General features: G+C 46.4%; 1 protein-coding gene across 3 annotated transcripts in view; it reads left to right on the forward strand.

Annotated features, from left to right (window-relative positions):
- Positions 1-18,810, forward strand: part of LOC119456450 (galactosylceramide sulfotransferase) — a 364,759-nt gene that overhangs the window by 289,612 nt on the left and 56,337 nt on the right. For all 3 annotated transcript variants that reach the window (XM_049669875.1, XM_037718236.2, XM_037718238.2), the window contains exon 2: positions 18,167-18,277. In XM_049669875.1, coding sequence (XP_049525832.1) covers positions 18,239-18,277 — 39 coding nt within the window. In that variant the 5' untranslated portion in view covers positions 18,167-18,238. The remainder of the gene's footprint in view (positions 1-18,166; positions 18,278-18,810) is intronic.

Genomic DNA, 18,810 nt, shown 5'->3' on the forward strand with positions numbered 1-18,810 from the left:
AATCTGTCAGCAGAATGGTTCAAGTGTATAAACTTCATGAACCCGAACCAGACTGGCTTCCTAGGTTAGAAGGGCTGATGTACATGCCCGAGTTTTGATTGTTCCCCTTTTCAGCCCTTGGTGGGCTGGTATGATTGTACACCGTATTTCTGCGTGAATTGAATAAAGGCAATAAAGAAAGAAAAGGGTGTATAGCGTAGTGGTTATGACGCTCGCCTTCGGGCCGTGGGTACCCGGGTTCGAATCCCGCCTCGCCCAAGAAAGTTCATTTTGTTCCATTTATTTCTCTCTCGCTCTCTATCTGTCTCTCCTTCTTTATCTCTCTGCACCTCCTCTCCTCCTATGCCCTGCTTTCACTACTGATCAACGCTCGGCACGGTTCAACCTCGGCCTTAAACAGCTCCGCTGTTAAAAACAGTGCATTTAGGAACATGACACGATCTGAAAACGTCCTAGTTTTCTATTGCGTCATTTTTCCTGCTTAGGACGTCAGCTTTTGTCGACTTGTCTGGCCTTCCTGTAAGTTCGCTCTGTGCACGATCACACGTAAAGCGTACGCGCACGTTTATGATCACCGTCGTAGATCCTTATTCTCAGCTATACATGTCGCCGCACGTATGTAGCCTGACTTTTCTCCGATATCAGTGTTCCACAAGCGTTGAGTCACCCCGAGGAGGTAAACGAAGAAAGACAGCCGCTAAGCCGTCGAGTAAAAGCTCGATGGCTCCTGGCCAAGGCTTGGCATAGAATTTCTAGTCTCGCTTTTCCTTTCCTGCATGTCTTCTGCCTTCCTATAGGCAGCCCCGATCCCACAAGCGCGTTTTTTTTTCTATTTTTTGTGTGTGTGTGAACCGTTAGCTCCATCGCTCACAGTTTGTTCGCCAGTGGCGGGCCCCCGTCTCACGGTACACCTCATACCGAGTGCCTCGTTTTACGTGCCTCAGAAAGCGACCATTTTCTCTTCCTAACTTTTTCGTGTGCAAGGGGGGCTGTTCACATTTCAGGCAGCCTCTAGGGCCGTATTTTTTCCCCCCACTTTTCGTTCTTTTTCCGAGGCGCCTCCGGGTTTACGCGGCTCGTATTTTACGAGCCGGCTTAAAACATGGCAGGCGACGGTGAAACATGACGGGTTTTGCGTAGGCCGGGCCGCGCGGCTGCCGGCCCCTGCGATTCTGCCCGTGCGCGACCACGCTGCGCCATTCGCCGTGGAAGGCTTTGCTGCGAACGGCGCGGCCGCATTCTTTTATTTTTCCTCTTTCTTTCTTTCATTCTTGTTGTCTATTATTATTTATTATTTCGCGGTGATTTTTCACATGGTGTATTTACTCTACGCGCCAGTGTATTGACTTTAGCGGAGAAAAAGTTCTCAGTTCGCCCGTACAAAGACGGCCGCTCGAGGCAGTGGTATGGGATATGCGCAAAGGAGGAGGAAAGAAAGAGAGAAGGCAGAGATGTTGACCAGAAATGCGTCTGGTTGGTTACCCTACACTGGAGGGGGGGAGGGGGAATGGAAAGAGGAAATAGAGAGAGGAGATATGCGCGAAAATTCCACTCAAATGACTCGTGACAGTTACTATACAGACGTTTATATTATTTTCGTCGTTTAGGTGAAAATAATATAAACCTGTCTGTTTTTAATGCGATGTGTAACTGTGGCGCTTCCGCTCACTTCAACGTCGGGCAAATGCTTGCATTTAGCACTCCAGCAATCCTGGTGGCACGGTATGGGCTAGTCGGGAAAACTTTATAGCCCGGTTAAGTAAGTAGCACGATGGTGTGAGTTCGCCACAGCGCCGGCGTCAGCAAATCAGGGGCCGATTTTACTAACGTTGCACGTTGGACTTGTTGGTATAACATGATGGAGGCAAGAGGCGTAGCGCAACAGAAACAGGACACAAGAACAACACAGACAACACACACGTTTGGCGCTATACATGTGTGTTGTCTGTGTCCATCTTCTTGTGTCCTGTTTCTGATGCGCTATACGCCTTTTGCCGATTTTGCGCAGGTTTCTGGAGGTCTTCGTTAGTGACGTGTACGATAAATATTTTTCGAAAGTCTCTATATATATGCCTAACAGAACACGTTCGTTGCTGATGCGTAACGTAAATTATATACACAAGGTACTGTTCTTGTCTGTGTTGCTGTAAGAATCTAACGGTCTTCTTTTTTTTTTTTTTTCGCAGGCGCATTGTGTTACGTGGCGGAGGTGTCCCAACAAAAATCCGAGGACACCTAAGCACCTCTTATGAGTTGTGATTGCGAAAGCATTAATGTCCAATTGAACGCCGCTAAGAGGCCCTTCGAATTACGAACTCATCGCGGGCAAGCGAGCGCGTTTTGATTTGGCCTTAACGAAGCGCATGTTACAACGCAGGCGAGAGCTTCCGTGGACAAGGAACGCGCGGATAACGCAGGCTTGCGAGGGGGACGTGGCGTCGCAGCGATGCCCTCCCCGCTCACGCAACACCTGGTGTGCTAGCAGCAGATGAACCCTTTCGGCCGCTCTGCTCCGTCGAGGCCCGAGCCAGCAAGCGCGAGGCGGAGTCACAGCCAATGGGACATTAGGTGCCGGTTCGCTGCTATACAAACGCCGCGGGCTTCCTCGCTCAGTGGGCCATTTGACGCTTTCGCATCAGTATGTGTAAAGATGGCCGCCCACGGCCCCCTGATTAAGATCGCATCTGCGAGGGGTATAAACGTTGTTCCTTCTTTCACCGAAGTTGGGGTGATGAGATCGAAGAGCGAAGGCGCTGACCACGCGTCGACGAAGCAGAGAGCAAAGCAAAAGAATGCGAGTGCAGCGTTCGAAGCATCGCGAGAGGCGCAGACTGCGCTAACAACGAGGAGGCGGAGCGCGCCATTTCGGCTCGGGAGAAGGACCGCTCTAATTATTCCGGGCACGCGGTTGATTCCCGCGCCGGGATTGCGTCACGCTTCTGCCGACCGGCGGCCAATTTGGGGAGAAACGATGCAGACGCGCCGGTGTGTATGCGCTGTCCGCGTGCGCTCGGCCTTTAATGCGCCTCTACGCCCGCTAAAACAATGCAGCATCACGGAAGCTGCGGCTAGCGTGAACCGATTATATGAGCGAATGCTTGTTTATGTGCCGGTGCACATCGCGGCAGCGGCGTCTTCTGTGCCATAGAAAATAGAAAGCATGCCACGGCTGGAGCTATATAACTGAGCGTCCATCAGTTACTGGGCTTGCTTCCCTCTTTATGAGGTCTTTCATTTTGACGATTGGAATTGTTATTTCTAAACATTTGCACGTCTTTTTCGTACATCGCGGTATACATCTGTGTTTCTCCGTAACGAGAATTCGCTAGGCTAACACGTTTCTTGTAATCTGTCTTGCGGTTATACCGAGCAATCTCTTTGGTCATGTCATGCACTGCGCACGAGCGTCAGACGTGTAAGAGTGCTCGAAAGTAGAAACAATTCGTAACGTACGAATTAACAAAAATCACTAATTAACTTCGTAGTTAATTAGCTTACGGCATATATTGCAATTAACGAATTGTAACCGATGAGCTTGTCAGGCGGATTCATTCGGAATGAATTTCCAGAATGACACCAGTTTGGAGACATGCGCCATAAACTCGATGTAAGAATGCACTACTGTTCCACTTTTTTAACAAAATGCTGTTTTATACATTGATGCACAAAAGTAACTGGAACGCCCATGTATTTCGTCCCGCACTTGGAGAAATCATATCTCGAAACTGGTGTAATCCTGGGAATACATTTCAAGTGGATTCGTCTTGCAAACTCACCGGCTATAATTTGTAAATTGCAATATGTGTCGTAAAGTAATTAACCAAGAAGCTCATTAGTCAATTTTTTTTATTAGTTGAATATGTGTTTCGATTTCTCGTGTCCGCCTGTTCGAATAAACACAGTTAAATGATAAGAATTATGCTACCTGCCGCGAGCGATTTCTAAAAATTCCGCAACACGTAAAGATTAACACCATGTATAGACGGTTTCATCCAGCGCCACCGCGCTCTGGCAATGCTCTGCGCCGGCATCCGGCGCCCCTAGGAAACTTCCGGTAGCCGTTCCTTTTGCTCGTTTTTGCTAGTATTTGTTCGCTCGCGCGCTCGTCCTGCGCATATTCTGTGTTATTTTTCGGGTATATCGATATAAGTGCGACTTGTCGCATTCAGTGTGTTGCGTGACGGCGAGTAGCATATGGAGCATCGACTGTTTTCATTACGTTTACTCCTCAACGGTGTTTTTCAAATCTAGGAGCTTACCAAGAGCTCCCAGATTTGCTCTGCTCACTTCATCCAGGGTACGTTACTACGTGGAGTAGCCGGACTGCTATAATGCTGAATAATAAAAGTGCTACTGCACGATTGTTCTGGCCGTATGTCGTGTAACTCACGCGAGAGCAGCTCGACTCTCGCCCCAAGTTTGCCCGCTTGTCCAGTTTCTTGCCTCGGCGTGGATCGCCATAAGCTACGAACATGAGTTAAAATTATTGTTTAGCGGGTGCCATGCTGCCGCCGTTTTATTTTAATGTGTTTCGTATCTGGGGCACAAGTGCACTTCTGCAGCTTTACTACCTAGGTACATGTGCGCACTGGTTTATCATGTTTAACGTCCGAAAGCGACTCAGGCTATGACGGACGCCGCAGTGGAGGGCTCCGAATAATTTCGACCACCTGTGGTTCTTTAACGTGCACTTACATCGCACAGTACGCGGACCTCTAGTATTTTGCCTCGATCGAAATGCGACAGCCGGGGCCCAAACGGCGTCTTTCGGGTCAGCAACCGGGCAGCGTAACCGCTGAGCCACCGCGGCGGCATGTGAGCATTCGTATCGGTATCGCAGAGCAGAATCGCAGAAAAGTTAGCGATTTCCGTGCATGCATGTAGGAATTTTCGGCCACATTCTAAAAGCATTTACGAATTAACGGAGGCCAATTATGGATTACAATCTCGTGCCCAACACTACAGGTTTCATTTTGTTATAAGTGTGGTAAATTCGTGAGCATTTAAGTTAGTCCCATTTCAGTCGACCTAGGCTTCTTGCACTAAACGACTTTTGAGAATGTACAGTTATTTGTGAATGCATATTGAAAAGCAGAAACAAGGCATATGACGCAGAAAACATGTGCATGTACACATGCACAGCTTACCACTTCATCCTCCATCTTGCAGCAATAAAAGTGCCATTGCGAAATGCAAAAACGTCCGTGTGCTTGTGTTGTAGGGCACGTTAAAGAACCCCAGGTGGTCAAAATTAATCCGGAACCCTCCACTACGGCAGCCTCATAATCAGAACTGGTTTTGGCACGTAAAACCCCAGAAAGAAGAAAAAAGTGCCATTAAAGTTTTTCTAGTTTTCGGCAGTCCCATTACCTGCCTTGAAGACAACAGTCTGCGTTCATTACATGTCCTCACTAAGATGCTCCGCTTGTAACTGAGGGAAAGTGTTTGGAGCCCGGCGAAAACGAAAATCGCACGACATCACGTCCAGCGGATCGGGCAGCTCTCTGCCTCTAAACATCAGCTTTTGGCGATACCGATCTTTTGCTTCGGTGCTAAGCGCCTTAAAGTAGTCGCTCGTCATCTCGACAATATTCACGATGTAGAATCAGCTCATCACAGATTCCACCAAGCAGTGCAAACATCGACACGGCCGGCCTCACGTCGTGCATGCCTTCAAACAACATAGCCGGAAGTGCGTCTAGCTCTCCTGCCGGAAGTTCCGATGGGGCAACCAATCAGTGGCAAGCGAGGTTTGTTTGTAAACACTGAAACCGTCTATAGATGATGCAGTGTATTCCACGTCGTTATCGCTTCACTCTTAAAGAGCTGCTAAAACTTGAGGCATACAGAGTAGAACCGCTCAGCGGTCCAGTCTCCTTTATCGCGTTCACACCGGCGATTGATCGCGGCTCAAGGACCAACTCACGGCGACCGATGCTCACACCGCTCTGGCGGCGGGACCTGTCCGTTTCCGCACTGAAATTGGTGCCGTTCTCATCTCGCATCGCCGTCGCCACGTAGAAAAAATTGTCTGCGTATGCCGACGTCCTCCTCGTGCGTCGCCCGGCAGCTATGCGACTGCAAAAAATCGGCCAGTGAGCGGTTTCACGAAATTGATAACTTTTTTTTTTGCCTAAAGCGTCGAATTCGCGACCGTCGTTTTGCGTTCGGCCAACTTAGTCGCGCGACTTCTGCGACTCGTCGGTGTAAATGCCGCCTTATCCCGATTGCACCGCGCGAGCGCTCTGCCCATGCACGCGTGACGCAGAATGTCCGTGCGTCAACTGCGTTCCGGCAGACCGGCGGCCTGCGTGGTCAGAACGACGGCGGCGGCGGCGATGGCGATCAATGATGCGTGTGCGCGCACGAGCAGCGCGTTGCTCCCGCGAAGCGACGACTCTGTCGACTCTGTGCTTGCGCACAACACGCACGCCAGCGAAGATGAGGCGCGCCGGCGCTCTCGTAAATCTCCAAACTTAATTTCAACGCAGCTGCCCAGTGGTAGTCTCGCTCAAAGTAGGGGGCGTGGTGTCTCGGCGGTTCCCTAATGAACTGCGTTTTCCTTACGAGTGGCGAAACTGCCTTATGCATCCCCCTCCGGCTCCAAGGCATTTTCTTCCGTTTCCTTTTTTACCCGTAATTATGCGCAGAAGATTTTGACATGGATGAACGATATCGAATACATAGGATATTTATTTTTTTTTAGTATTACGTTAAAAATGTTGGTCACAGTTCGAACTCGGTCGCATCGACTGTATCCAAGAAACATCTATCCAAAAATAAACCCATTCAGGACACACGGAGATTACCTTATAGATTTTCGCGATTTCCTGTTCTTTTAGTTTTATATGTGACAAATGCCATCAAAATCTGCTTACTGAATGCCGAGCAAAACGCTTACTACGTTCCATTGTGATTCGATAGTTATTGAAGCTTCCTGAGCTTTCGACTCTCCCTCTTCGCTATTCAAAACTGCAGTGCGTTTTAACAACTTAGAGTCCAGTGGTTTTGTGCGAAAGTTCCTCCTCATTCTAAACATGCGCGGCTGGTCCACGGGGGTGGATATGCTATCTCATGTATTCTCTGAGCTAGTCAGCTGTATTCGACGCCTTTATCCTGATAAAAATAAAATGCACACTCGGCAAATGTTCAAAGAAACAAACATATAATCGCCGTTATATTGTTCACGTTGAAGAGCAACGCGAAACGGTCCCACTATTTGTGTTAGGTGACGCAGATCAGGCGTCCCTTTCGGCCGTTCTTAATCGCTGATAGGTCACCGTCAACATAAGCGTCAACACCCGGAATTTCGTGCACCAACTTTCTCCATCGATTACTCCAGTGCAACGCAAATAAAAAGAATCAACATCGAGTAGCGCTGTTGTGCACGGTTCTTGAGAGACACAATGTAACCGCTGGGTTTGCGTTCATTGCGACTCAATTTAATCTAGGCTCAAACCCTCGCAAAAAAAGGAGCTTCGCGAGAAACAATGGGCGCAGTGTTAACGCTTCAGTGACCGCTTGGCAAACACCTGCGATCGAATTCGTGCGTCGAAGTCTCGTCGATCCCCGGGCGAAAAACGCGCGCCTCTGCGATTCGCTCTCTGAAAGTCGCCACCGCTGCATATAATGGTCGCGTCTTACGCACGCCCCACCGGTTCGGTTCGCTGCCGTGCGTGCGCAGGAAGGAGTTCGTTGTTTTGCGACGGAGCCGTTTGTCCGTGCGGCCGACTGGAGGCCAAATGGACCGTGAGCAATCCTCGCAACAGCGCCCTCTCTTGCGGAGACTTTCAGCGCGCGACGACGAGGTGAACCCCTTCCTCTCCAACGCGATTTGCGAATCGGGAAAAACGCAAACTGCCGGGCGTTTGTTCCACGTCTCTGCTTGCTGGAATGGCCCATTTCGACGCCCGACGTCGTAATGACGGCATATCTCCCAGGGAATAGGAGCGAACAAGTAGAAGTGCGAATGCCCAGCGGATTTTTGTCCGTGACTTTTTTTTTTTTTTTTAAGACTCGCCAGTTATGGCTGGAAGGACGTCGGCGAGAAATTCAACTGTCTCGCTCAGAGGTATATAGTATTATGCAGTTGCGCATCTGTGAGAGAACCCACTGCAAAATTTGAAATCGGAAGTGCTGTAATACTCAAATGGCAAGGTGACATTTTACAAATATTAACATCGTGCTATATATTGGTACGCTAATTCCAGGATTGGGACATTTTCTTTTTAATTTTAATATTTAAGACATTGATTTTATATTGAGACATTGTTACTATAGTGTTAAATAGACGCACGAGCAGACAGATAAGGCAATGTCCTGTGTCCCGTTGCACTCTTCAGTTATGTGTTGCACTTCTCTAAGTACTCCCGTGTGTTTAAGTAAACGAAACTGAAACAGAATTCTCACAAGTGAAATAACATTGCACCAGCTGCGCAATAACTCTGTTATGAACAGGCGTTTCGTTTCATCTTTGTGTTGCTGCTAAAAAGTGTTAAAAAAAATTCGAAGAAATATTGAAACACACTTTCGTGATAAATCCCTTGAAAAGCTGTATAAATGTGCGAGTAATGAAAGACGAACCCGATATAGGCCGAGCAGTCAGTTTCGTCTTTCGCGTGCAGCAAACGAGGCCGAGCCAAGAAATTCGATTCCTCGGTTTGTAGCCCCTTCAATGCCAAAGCTTTTTTCCGTACACGTGTGTGTTCAGCACAGTGCACCTACCTATGAATTTTATTTGAGAATTTATCGGTGCAGGGTCTACCCTTCGTTCCGATAAAACAGTGAAGCAATATGGTAGTAAGAATGACATCAGCTAATCATTCACAGAGGTATCCACAAGGCTGTTAAAGCGTTATAAAGTATGGCAGTTGGCTCAAGTTTTCGCTGCGGCTTAAGCTGCGTTTCCGTGACTGCGTTGGTAGCCCCGCCGTTTCCAAGTGGTACAGCACCTCTCGCCGACAGCTTGGAATTCATTCGCACGCCAGTTCGTTGCGAGCTAATGTAAGCTTTTAGTAGAGAATTTCCTTTCATTTGTTGCTCCGTTATTAGTGTAGAAAATCTTAAGCGCTACAATCACTTGCCCCGACATTTCCTGCATGTTTGAAAACGCTCGTCTTCTGATACGCCGGCACCTCCTAAATCAGCACCCATATCGGCATGTTGCAGACGGATCGTTCTCTCCCCGTGTTCGTGGTCGAGGCTTGCCCCGTCGGGCTAGAGCACTGTTATACAAGTTAAGGGTTGGGTCTGTGTTGGTGCGCGAACGCCTATTCCGACAAGGACGTGTGGACAGCCCGTCGTATACGTTTTGTGGCTCCTGTGAGACACTTGAACATCTCGTTTTAGAGTGTCCCGCATTCGTTGCGCAGCGCGCGTTCCTAATTAAGCAATATAGACTTATTGGGCTGCAATGTGCGACCCTTGACGATTGCCTATTTCCAAGGGGGTGCGCTTCCCGACGTGACCAGGCCCATCGAGCCCTGCTAACTATTCTGAAGGACACTGACTTGGCATCCCGTTTATAGACATTATTCGTATTTTGTTTTGTCCTGTCTGTGTCTCCGTCATTTCTTTATTTTTCTCTTTTCTTTCCTCATATGTTCATTTGTTCATTCCTTATATGTTCATGTTCTTTCCTCATATGCTCCTGAAAGAGTAGGCAGCATTGTGCATGCCCCTCTCGGTGGCAGTTGTCAGCTTGCTCCCTTCCTATTTCCTTCGTGTCCTTGTGTTATATGTGTACAAACCAAATAATAATAATAATAATAATAATAATAATAATAATAATAATAATAATAATAATAATAATAATAATAATAATAATAATAATAATAATAACGCTGCGCATGGTTTAACTGACGCTTGCCCTAGCTCCGACAGTGCTGCACGGTTTTAGCTTGTCTATTTGGTCGGCCGGCGTTTCGCACCGGTTCCCTCTCGGCCCCCTGTAATATTACGGCCCGATATCTCTTCGAATTCTCGCGAGTAATTTTGTCCATGCGGCGCGACCGTGTTTTCGCATGCAAGATCGGACTGCAGTGAAGCGCGATGAATTATTTCTCATCGCGCGTCCCCCCCCCGGCTTATCTCCGCTTCTCAATTTTTCAAGCTGCCTTGAATATCTTCTGCCTGACATTTGCAATTCTGATATTTTTAATCCCAGGCTTGCGCTCGTACACGGATCCAATCCGTACATGAAACAGATAGCGAAACAGGTTAAAAAAAACAGGGCCGAATTTCGGATGTTTCTTCCCAGTTAAGGGTCTGTTCGTAATTGTCCAGGGCCCGCCGCAGGTTCTTGAGTTCGGGGATTCGGGGGTTCGACTCCATGGCGCCCTGGGCCAGTGGGAAGGAGGGCGATGAACAGCGGCTCTGTCACTCTTAACTCGTTTCCTGCAACCAACTCATGAAATGGCTTTGATAAAAGAAAAGACGTACAAGCTTGTCATACTGTTTACTTTATATAGACATACTATTCAACTTGACGAGAGTCGTCGGCCATGTTAAAGCACCCGCACATGTAGCCCTATATACTCTGCAGCGCCACATTTCGTAACAAGCATGTCTCATATCCAATGTCTTCTGCAAATAATTAGGTCCCCTTTTTTATATATTGAGAGTGGATGGGCCTCAGCCAGTGTCTTGATTGTTTTTTCTTCATTCTTCTACCGTCAGTTCCGCCAGACGTGAGGTAAAACCTTTCGTGAGATGTCAAGATTACTCTATGCATACTTTCTTGCGATACTCTCTGCAGGTAGAGATTTTACTTTTGCTCCGCGCATTCATTATCCCGTAGAGCGGGTAGATCGCAAACTCCGTTTTCTTTATACCTGCTCGCTTCCATCTGTGAAGCTAACGGACTCGCCATGTCGACGAAGCTAACGAGCACCGACCCGCCGCCGAACGTAAAGGTTGTAATAAACGTGCACGTATCAGACAGCGCAGGTATTATGAACAGGCTGCTCAGGAGAGAACAGAATTAAAGAAAAAAATTAATAAAGAGAACGGGAAATTGGGGTGGACTCGGCTGGAAATGAGAGACGAGGAAAAGCGCTGCCCTTGCGCAGAAGCTCTCCGTAATGAACGCGGACGGGCTGCTAAAAGTTTAATTGACGCTGGTGAAGTCTTTAACGTAATTAACAGCGCCGAGGCAGCAAAAGCGCGCGCCGCGTCTCAGACCCCTCGTCGCCACTCTATGGTGCCCGAGTCGCGTCTCTTGATTTTAGCTGCTGTGAATTCATTTCCTGTTCACGTTACGCGGTGGATAAGAAAGGAATAAGCTTTTTAATGAAAGAAAAAGGTGGCGTCTGTCCGACGTCTTCTAAGGACTCCATGAACGCGTAGTGTTTCCAGCGCCTGCTTGCTAGTATATGTACGCGGTTTGTGCTCGTCTCTCTTTCTCTCTCCCACCCCCTTCCACTCTCTCTCTCTCTTTATACCCTACTCCTTCCCCCCGTACAGGGTAGCCAACCGGAACTACCGCTGGTTAACCTCCCTGCCTTTCTATGCATCCTTTCTCTCTCTCTCTCTCTCTCTCTCTCTCTCTCTCTATGCGTAGGCTGTGTATGTACGCGAAAACTATTACGCGCATTTGTGAACGTGAGCTAGGCTGCTGTTAAAACTATATTTCCCCCGCTATCTGTCTTTCTGCGGAAGACTTTTCGTTTCGTTTTGTTCTTGCAAAGACCCCAGTCTGTGCTTTTTTGTTTGATATTAGCCGTCGCGGTTATTTTTAGTTGCGCAGTACTTTTGATGCTGCACAAGGTGAGCGTAAGGAGAGAGACTGAGCAGCACCAAGTAACCGCGTGCGCTATATACTCTGTTTGTCCCCCTTTCTCAGATGCAGGGTAGCCAATTCCAGCACCAAGTAACCGCGTGCGCTATATACTCTGTTTGTCCCCCTTTCTCAGATGCAGGGTAGCCAATTAATCGGAACTACCTCACATTAACATCCCTGCTGCATTTATGTGCAGCATCCTTTCTCTCTCTTGACACTGCAGAGCCATCTTATGTGCATTTTCGGTGTTTTGGTGTTTGCATAAGTGCAGTGTGTGTACGTTCCAACTTTTCAATCTACGCTGTGAATGGGTCGCTTTGTGAAATGCAATAATAATAATCAATTAATCATGTTTCAATCAATCAATCATGTTTATTTGACGTGCCCAGGAGCAACCCTAAGGTCTGAGTGCTGGCGCACGCATGCATTAAAAACCAAAAACAAGAACGCTGCAAGGGAATATCATGAAAAATAAATGAATAAAAAGAAAAAAATAGTAAAAAGAAGAGAGTACCTACAACAAAGCGCAAAGTACAAAAGAAAAGGAGAAGGGCACTTGAACAAAGCATGAAATTATAACACAAGGCAAAGCTCGGAAAAGAATGATGACAACGAGTTATGAAAGATATCAAGATCACGAAAGTAAGCGTTATAAAGACTGTATTCTGTGGATGGTTGAGTGTTGGTGATGACGGGCAGGAACATGGAAAGGTCTGTGTTCTCTGGTGATCTTGCGCGGAACACGAAACATCATACAGCTGAGGAGATCGGAACACGTGAGGTTACCGTGAAGGAGTTTGAGGAGAAACAGAAGGTCAGCGCGATTACGTCGGTAGCGAAGTAAGGGCAATGACAACAATCCAACAGTGCTAGTACAAGGTCCAATGTCCAGGTTTGCAAAGCGTGGATTACATATGCTTAGAAACTTTTTCTGGACCCCATCTATAATGTCACTGTTGGATCTGAAAGAGCCATTCCAAACGACCGACGCATATTCGAGTTGAGGAAGACAGATGGTTGTGTATAATTTGCGGAACGGTGTTGGAGACTTGAATTCCCTCGATAGTCTGCATACAGAACCAAGAGAGCGCATACCCCGCATTGCAACACGTTTAGTGTGAGCAGAAAAGTGTAAGGTTGCATCAAAAAGTACACCGAGATCATTAATCTCGTAGACCTTACACAACGGTGCAGAATCTACAGAATAAGAAAAAGAGATGATTGCTGTTTTGCGTGTGAAGAGAGAGATAGAGAGAGATAAATGAAATGCAAAAGGCAGGGAGGTTAACCGGAAGGTAGATATCGTGTGAAAGTCATAACATTGGTCTTAGCAGCATTCAAGTGAGGTTATTATCTCTGCACTATTTAGAAAAAGAAAACAGGTCAGAGTGCAGGTTGCGACAGTCAACAGTATGAATTTCCTTAAAATCTTGATGTCATCGGCATATACATAGAAGCAATGAAGAATTCCGAATAGTGCAAAGAACTTCATTAATAAAAATTGAAAAAAGGAGTGGCCCCAATACTGATCCCTAAGGGACGCCGCTAGTTGCCACGTAAGAAGACGACGTTTGGCCGTTGACGTTAACACATGACCTGGTCTGTAAAGAAGATAAGGGCGCAAGATTTTTACATTTGACGAGTCAACACCAAAGTGCGTAAGCTTGATCAGAAGCAGTGAGTGGCTGACTACATCAAAAACCTTGCTGGGGTCACAATAAATGGTGTCAACTTGCCCCCTTTGAAGTACCGGGGCGGAGGTCTGTCATGAAACTTGCGAGATTTGTGATAGTGGAGTGGCCGGTGAGCAATCCATGCTGGTTCGGAATCAATGAGTTTTTCACAGTAAAAGGCAATATGTTGTGAAGAGCAAGCTCAAAAATCTTAGACCTGGCAGAGAGAAGAAAAATCGGGTGATAATTCGAGACATCGGTTTTAGCCTGACTTAAATACAGAAAAAAGACGAGCAGTTTTCCACATTCGAGGGAAAGTGGAAGTAGTCAGTTATTAAATATAGATGTCAATACTGGGGCAAATACACTGCCGTAAGCTTTTAGAATTGCGGAGGGGATTCCATCACGGCCGCAGGATCGGGAAGGTTTCAAGCGCTTAAGGCATTCGTGGATGAGCTTTGCATCAAACACAGCACTAGATGTAGGAACCGGTCGTGTGCTGCTGATTAACACCAGCGTTGAAACCTGCAGCTTTATATAAGGATGAGAAATGGGCAGCAATACAATCCGCGACTGCGATTTCTACTCCTCTAGAGTCGAGCAGGCGAAAACTCTCCGCGATTACTAGAGCGCTTGCGGATATACTTCCAAAATTCCGCCGGCTGGTCGGAGGCGCTCTTTTCCAAGAATGCAATATACGAGTCTTGATCCCGCTTATAGAGGCGTTTACAGACAGCCCGAAAAAAGCGGCATTCTTCTCTGCACTCATTAGGCACAGGAATTCTAAATTTTCGGTGCGCGCGATCTTTATGCTTTAGGGCAATTATGACTTCAGACGAAAACCAGTGGGGATAATTACAGCGTTTAGGCCTCTACTGGAGAATGCATTTGCGTATACTGCTTAAAACAAGATCCATAAACTGATCTACTTGATCGTCAACAATGGTTTTGTCCGTAACCAGTGACCAATCGTTGGTGGACAAGAAATTATGTCATCATCATCATTAACCCATATTTATGTCTACTGCAGTACGAAGGCCTCTCCCTGTGATCCCTGAGAAATTATATAAACCAAGATAATCACCACGCTTGACAGCAAAGCGAGGGGATTCATTTACGCCACTGGAGGAGCTCTGCCTCAGTGCTGACACAGAGGCAGTTATCTTGAGTGGCGCATGAAACTTATTGGTACGCACAAGGGACATGAGCATTCGAGATGCAAAGATCTAAGACGTTGCCACAGGAATTGGTGATCAAGTGATGCTGCCGAACGGAACAGAAGGACCTCATCAAACTAAACAGGGAAATATTCGGGAAAATGTAATAATAATAATAATAATAATAATAATAATAATAATAATAATAATAATAATAATAATAATAATAATAATAATAATAATAATAATAATAAAGATCGATGCTATTTTCGATTTTGGGTGTAGACGCTGCGGGCAGGCTTAAGAGCGCAAGGTCAGGCCGCCCCGGCGATCAACTCCTAAATTACGCATTTATCCGATTATACTACGTGTACGAAGTGTACGCGGTGTATGACCCCATACAATGCGCGTTAAACCAGCTCCGATCTTTTGGGCCTGCTTGCCAGTGAGCTAATGCAATGAATAATAAGTGATCAAACGAGTCAGTGCGTTGAAGCGTTCTTCTAATTTTGCTCTTTCTTTGCTCCCCTTCTTCCTATCTTCCAAGTTTCTCTCTCCTCCTTTCTGAAGACTATAGGCAGGCGTTGAGCCCCTTCGGGTGGCAGGAATTGCGGGCGCCTGCTCCTCGCTTTCCCTTTCCACTCAAATGTATGTGTGTTTTCAAAGTAAATAATAATAATAATAATAATAATAATAATAATAATAATAATAATAATAATAATAATAATAATAATAATAATAATAATAATAATAATAATCCTCTTCCGAACAATGTCTTCCGTTGCGTCGTGTCTCGGATGCCCCGGAAAGAAAAACTGGCCTCGGCAATAGCGGCATGCGGGCGGACGCGTTCGAAATCCTTCAAGCGAGAGACAGCGCTGAGCTTGCTCGTGTCCCGAACGTCGCGAGAACTGCGCTGAATTTTCTTCCACCGAGCGCAGGAAATTCTCCGGTACACGAAACAGCGAGGGCCGCACGAAAAACGCCTTGCATGCGGGCTTCTCATATCTCGGAATCTTCATAATCCCGTATTGTGTTCCCCGAAATCGTCGCTCTTTCTGCTCATCCGTGATTTCTCGCATAGAATATAGTATGTATACGGGCAGAACTTCTTCGTCGAATCGCTTTTTTTTTTTTTTTCGAGAGAGAGAGAGACCGTATTCGAATTCCCGGAGGCAATATCTGTTTGCGAGAATTGTTTATTTTTCCTTGTCCGCATCCCCGCACTGATGCCTGGAACAGAAAGAAAAATGGTGCGCTGCGTAAATATCCGTTAACAGGCTATGCCAGTTTGTGTGAAAGCCATGTGCAGCATGACAGCTCACGCCTGAATCAGCGAGTACTGCAGCGCAATCTGCTTACATTTCTGGACTCGTGTTGCCTCAGGAATAAATTAAAAGGAAGGACGTATGTTTGCTCATTGTTTCATTCAGCAGCGGTGTGCGCTCTGGCGGACATTTTTTCCGCCCCGTAAGTTTAGATTGTAATGGTATGAAGAAAGAAGGAAGGAAACAAATGCTCAATGGTTTTTGTTAGTGCTCGATGCTGCGCGTTTGATGCTCAATAAGCGCAGTGAATCGAAAGGTTGATTTGACTTATACATGCTTTGTGCGCACACGATGGAAGAACGCTACGAACCGTGAGTTTAGAACATTTTAACAGCAGTGGCACTTAGGCGTGTTGTTTATTGACTTGTTGAAAGTGGTGCAACTGCAACAAACGGGGCTGTTATTTCTTGCTTGTTTACTCATCGTTGCCGTGTTGTTAAGGGGGTTTTTTTCTCTTCATTTTTTCCGACACAAAATGCAATTAAATCTGATTATTCTTGACATATGCATAGACCAGATATATAGTTTACTATCATACTACTAGCTTCTGAAATGAGTTAAGCGCGCAAGGCCATTTCTTTTTCCTTTTTTAAAGAACAACTTTTATTGCTGCATCATATTGGATGTCGCGCCGATAAGAAGTCGGTACTTGTGTGTGTGTGCTGCCATCTCAGTGCATCTTTCAAACCCGGGATGAAAACACAGCCCGCGAGATAATTCTCCTTGGGGTATCCTCGCACATTTCGGTTTTTGAAAAGAGCGACAGCTACTGTATCGATTTTTACTTCTTTTGTAGGAGTATATCAACTGTTCAAGCTTCAGCGTACTGTCAAGCGAATGTTAATCGCCGATCGCTGTTTTCCGTGCTAGTTATTTTTTTTTTTGTCTCATTCTTCTTTTCCACCTTATTGCACACGTGTTCTTTTGATTGCCGCCGGGCCATGGCTCTGAAACGCACCTTTGTGTGAAGTTCTTATACTCCGAAATCGCTTTGTCTTCTAGTAGGAAGCTCCACTGTATATAGTGCTCACATTTCGTGAATTGGTGTGTCTAGCAGTTTTATTCGCCAAAGTTTGTCCTACAGTAGTTACTTGTCGTAAATTTCGACTTGAGTCTTGTTTCTTAGCGCATAATTTAAGCGTCACGTATTTTACATTCCGCTCATTTTCATTATTGCTCGTGTTTAGCTCTTGTGGCTGATTGCCAGAGTTAATAACGTTCAGGAGAAAGGTTATACCTCATATCGGGAGCGGGAATATCGCAAAAGCTTTAGCTTGCAAGGGCGGACGCTGAAGATAATCCCGAGCATTGCCCGTTGTCCTGCAGTTTACAGTGGAGTGTGATGATCATAATGAGGCGTGAGCGTAAATTGAGTATGGAGTGATCGTGTTCAGACTATCTCTAGTCAAAGTTCATCGCTGTGTGCAATTTACCTGCGCCTGTTGCCATATTCACGCAGGAGGCTTTACGAAGAGACCAAATGAAGTTAATTGAAAGGGTCATAGTGTATACATCGTCAGACATTGGCGAGCACAAGAGCTAACTCTCTTCTTATTTCTTCAGGGACGATGCATCGGGCTTAGAAAGGGCTCAAAAGAAGAACGGTAGTATGTAATGTACGCTGACTTCGCAGTGCGTAGCGAAACTCTGAAAAGGCTTCCAGGACGAGGGCCGCTGTTATTTGAAGCGCTCCCGGAACCGTCGGCCATGCTAATTTTCGGTCTTCAAGCGCTCACACAACGGCACACGGCGCCCATTATCAAAGTCATAAGCGCTGTATGCTTGGACAACGTATAAGAAGCTCGTAAGCGTGAAATATGGCGAAGAAAGGAAGAGATGCAGACTTGAGCTGCAGTCCTATATAGGCTCGTGCGGCTGCAGGACACTGATGCGCATTTACGAATGCGTAAGACACAGTGGAACTAAATGAAGTCCTTTGGCTTCGGTGCATCGAGATTATTGGGCATGCAGCTAGCTATAAGCACCCAAGTATAGCATCACCATTTGCTGTACCATGCAGTCGACTGAGCCAGAGGCACGTACGGGGCATCACGTGTAGTGCCTTCGTTGAACGGCCTTAACGGCAGCACTTGGCAGTTTTTTTTTTTTTTTTTTCTGATGGCTGTCAGTGTTTCCTCATTGTGCTCATTCGCTAGCCGTATTTTCCGTCCTTATTTTTCGCGCCTGATTAAGAGAATTAATGGCTACGTTCCTTTCTTTGACTCGCAGGTGTCGTCTGCCCGCGCAGTGGGACTGATGCGCTCAGCGGTCGGTTGGCGAGTTGACTAGTCAGTGGCCGCCATGACATGCAGAGCGCACGACTACAAGGCTCTGCTCAAGGTGAGCTTCTGTCGCCATTCTGTTGTGCTAGCTGCAGATACACCTCGTTGCCCACGAAATACGCAGCGAGGTTTGTGTTGATCTCGTCGAGATACTTGAGCATTTATTTCCAAGTGGAAATATCGTTACACAAGGGATCTCGCTATATAAGTTGACAACTCTAACCCGTACAAAAGTCGTTATAAATGTTCTGTTGCGTTTCTGTTCATTATTTGTAGCTTTCTATAGGTTTTCAGTTAAAATGCAGTGTAGTGTCACGACTGATTTTTAGAAATAGTCCGAAAAAAAAAAAGAACGATCAACTTACGAGTGAACAAAAAGCAAAATATCGAACGCTTTCTAACATAAGAAAAACAGAAGCTGTGCACCAAGTACCCATATGTACAGTGAGCAATATACAGAATTTATCAGCTATCATGGGCGGCCAAGCTTCATAAATATCGGCGTACGCTATACAGAGTGATCGCAAGTGGATATTCCTTGCCGTCACCCCCTAGAAGTCTACCCGCTAGAATTTGTAAATTGCAATATGT

This window comes from Dermacentor silvarum, chromosome 6, assembly GCF_013339745.2.
Source record: "Dermacentor silvarum isolate Dsil-2018 chromosome 6, BIME_Dsil_1.4, whole genome shotgun sequence".
Classification (NCBI taxonomy): domain Eukaryota; kingdom Metazoa; phylum Arthropoda; class Arachnida; order Ixodida; family Ixodidae; genus Dermacentor; species Dermacentor silvarum.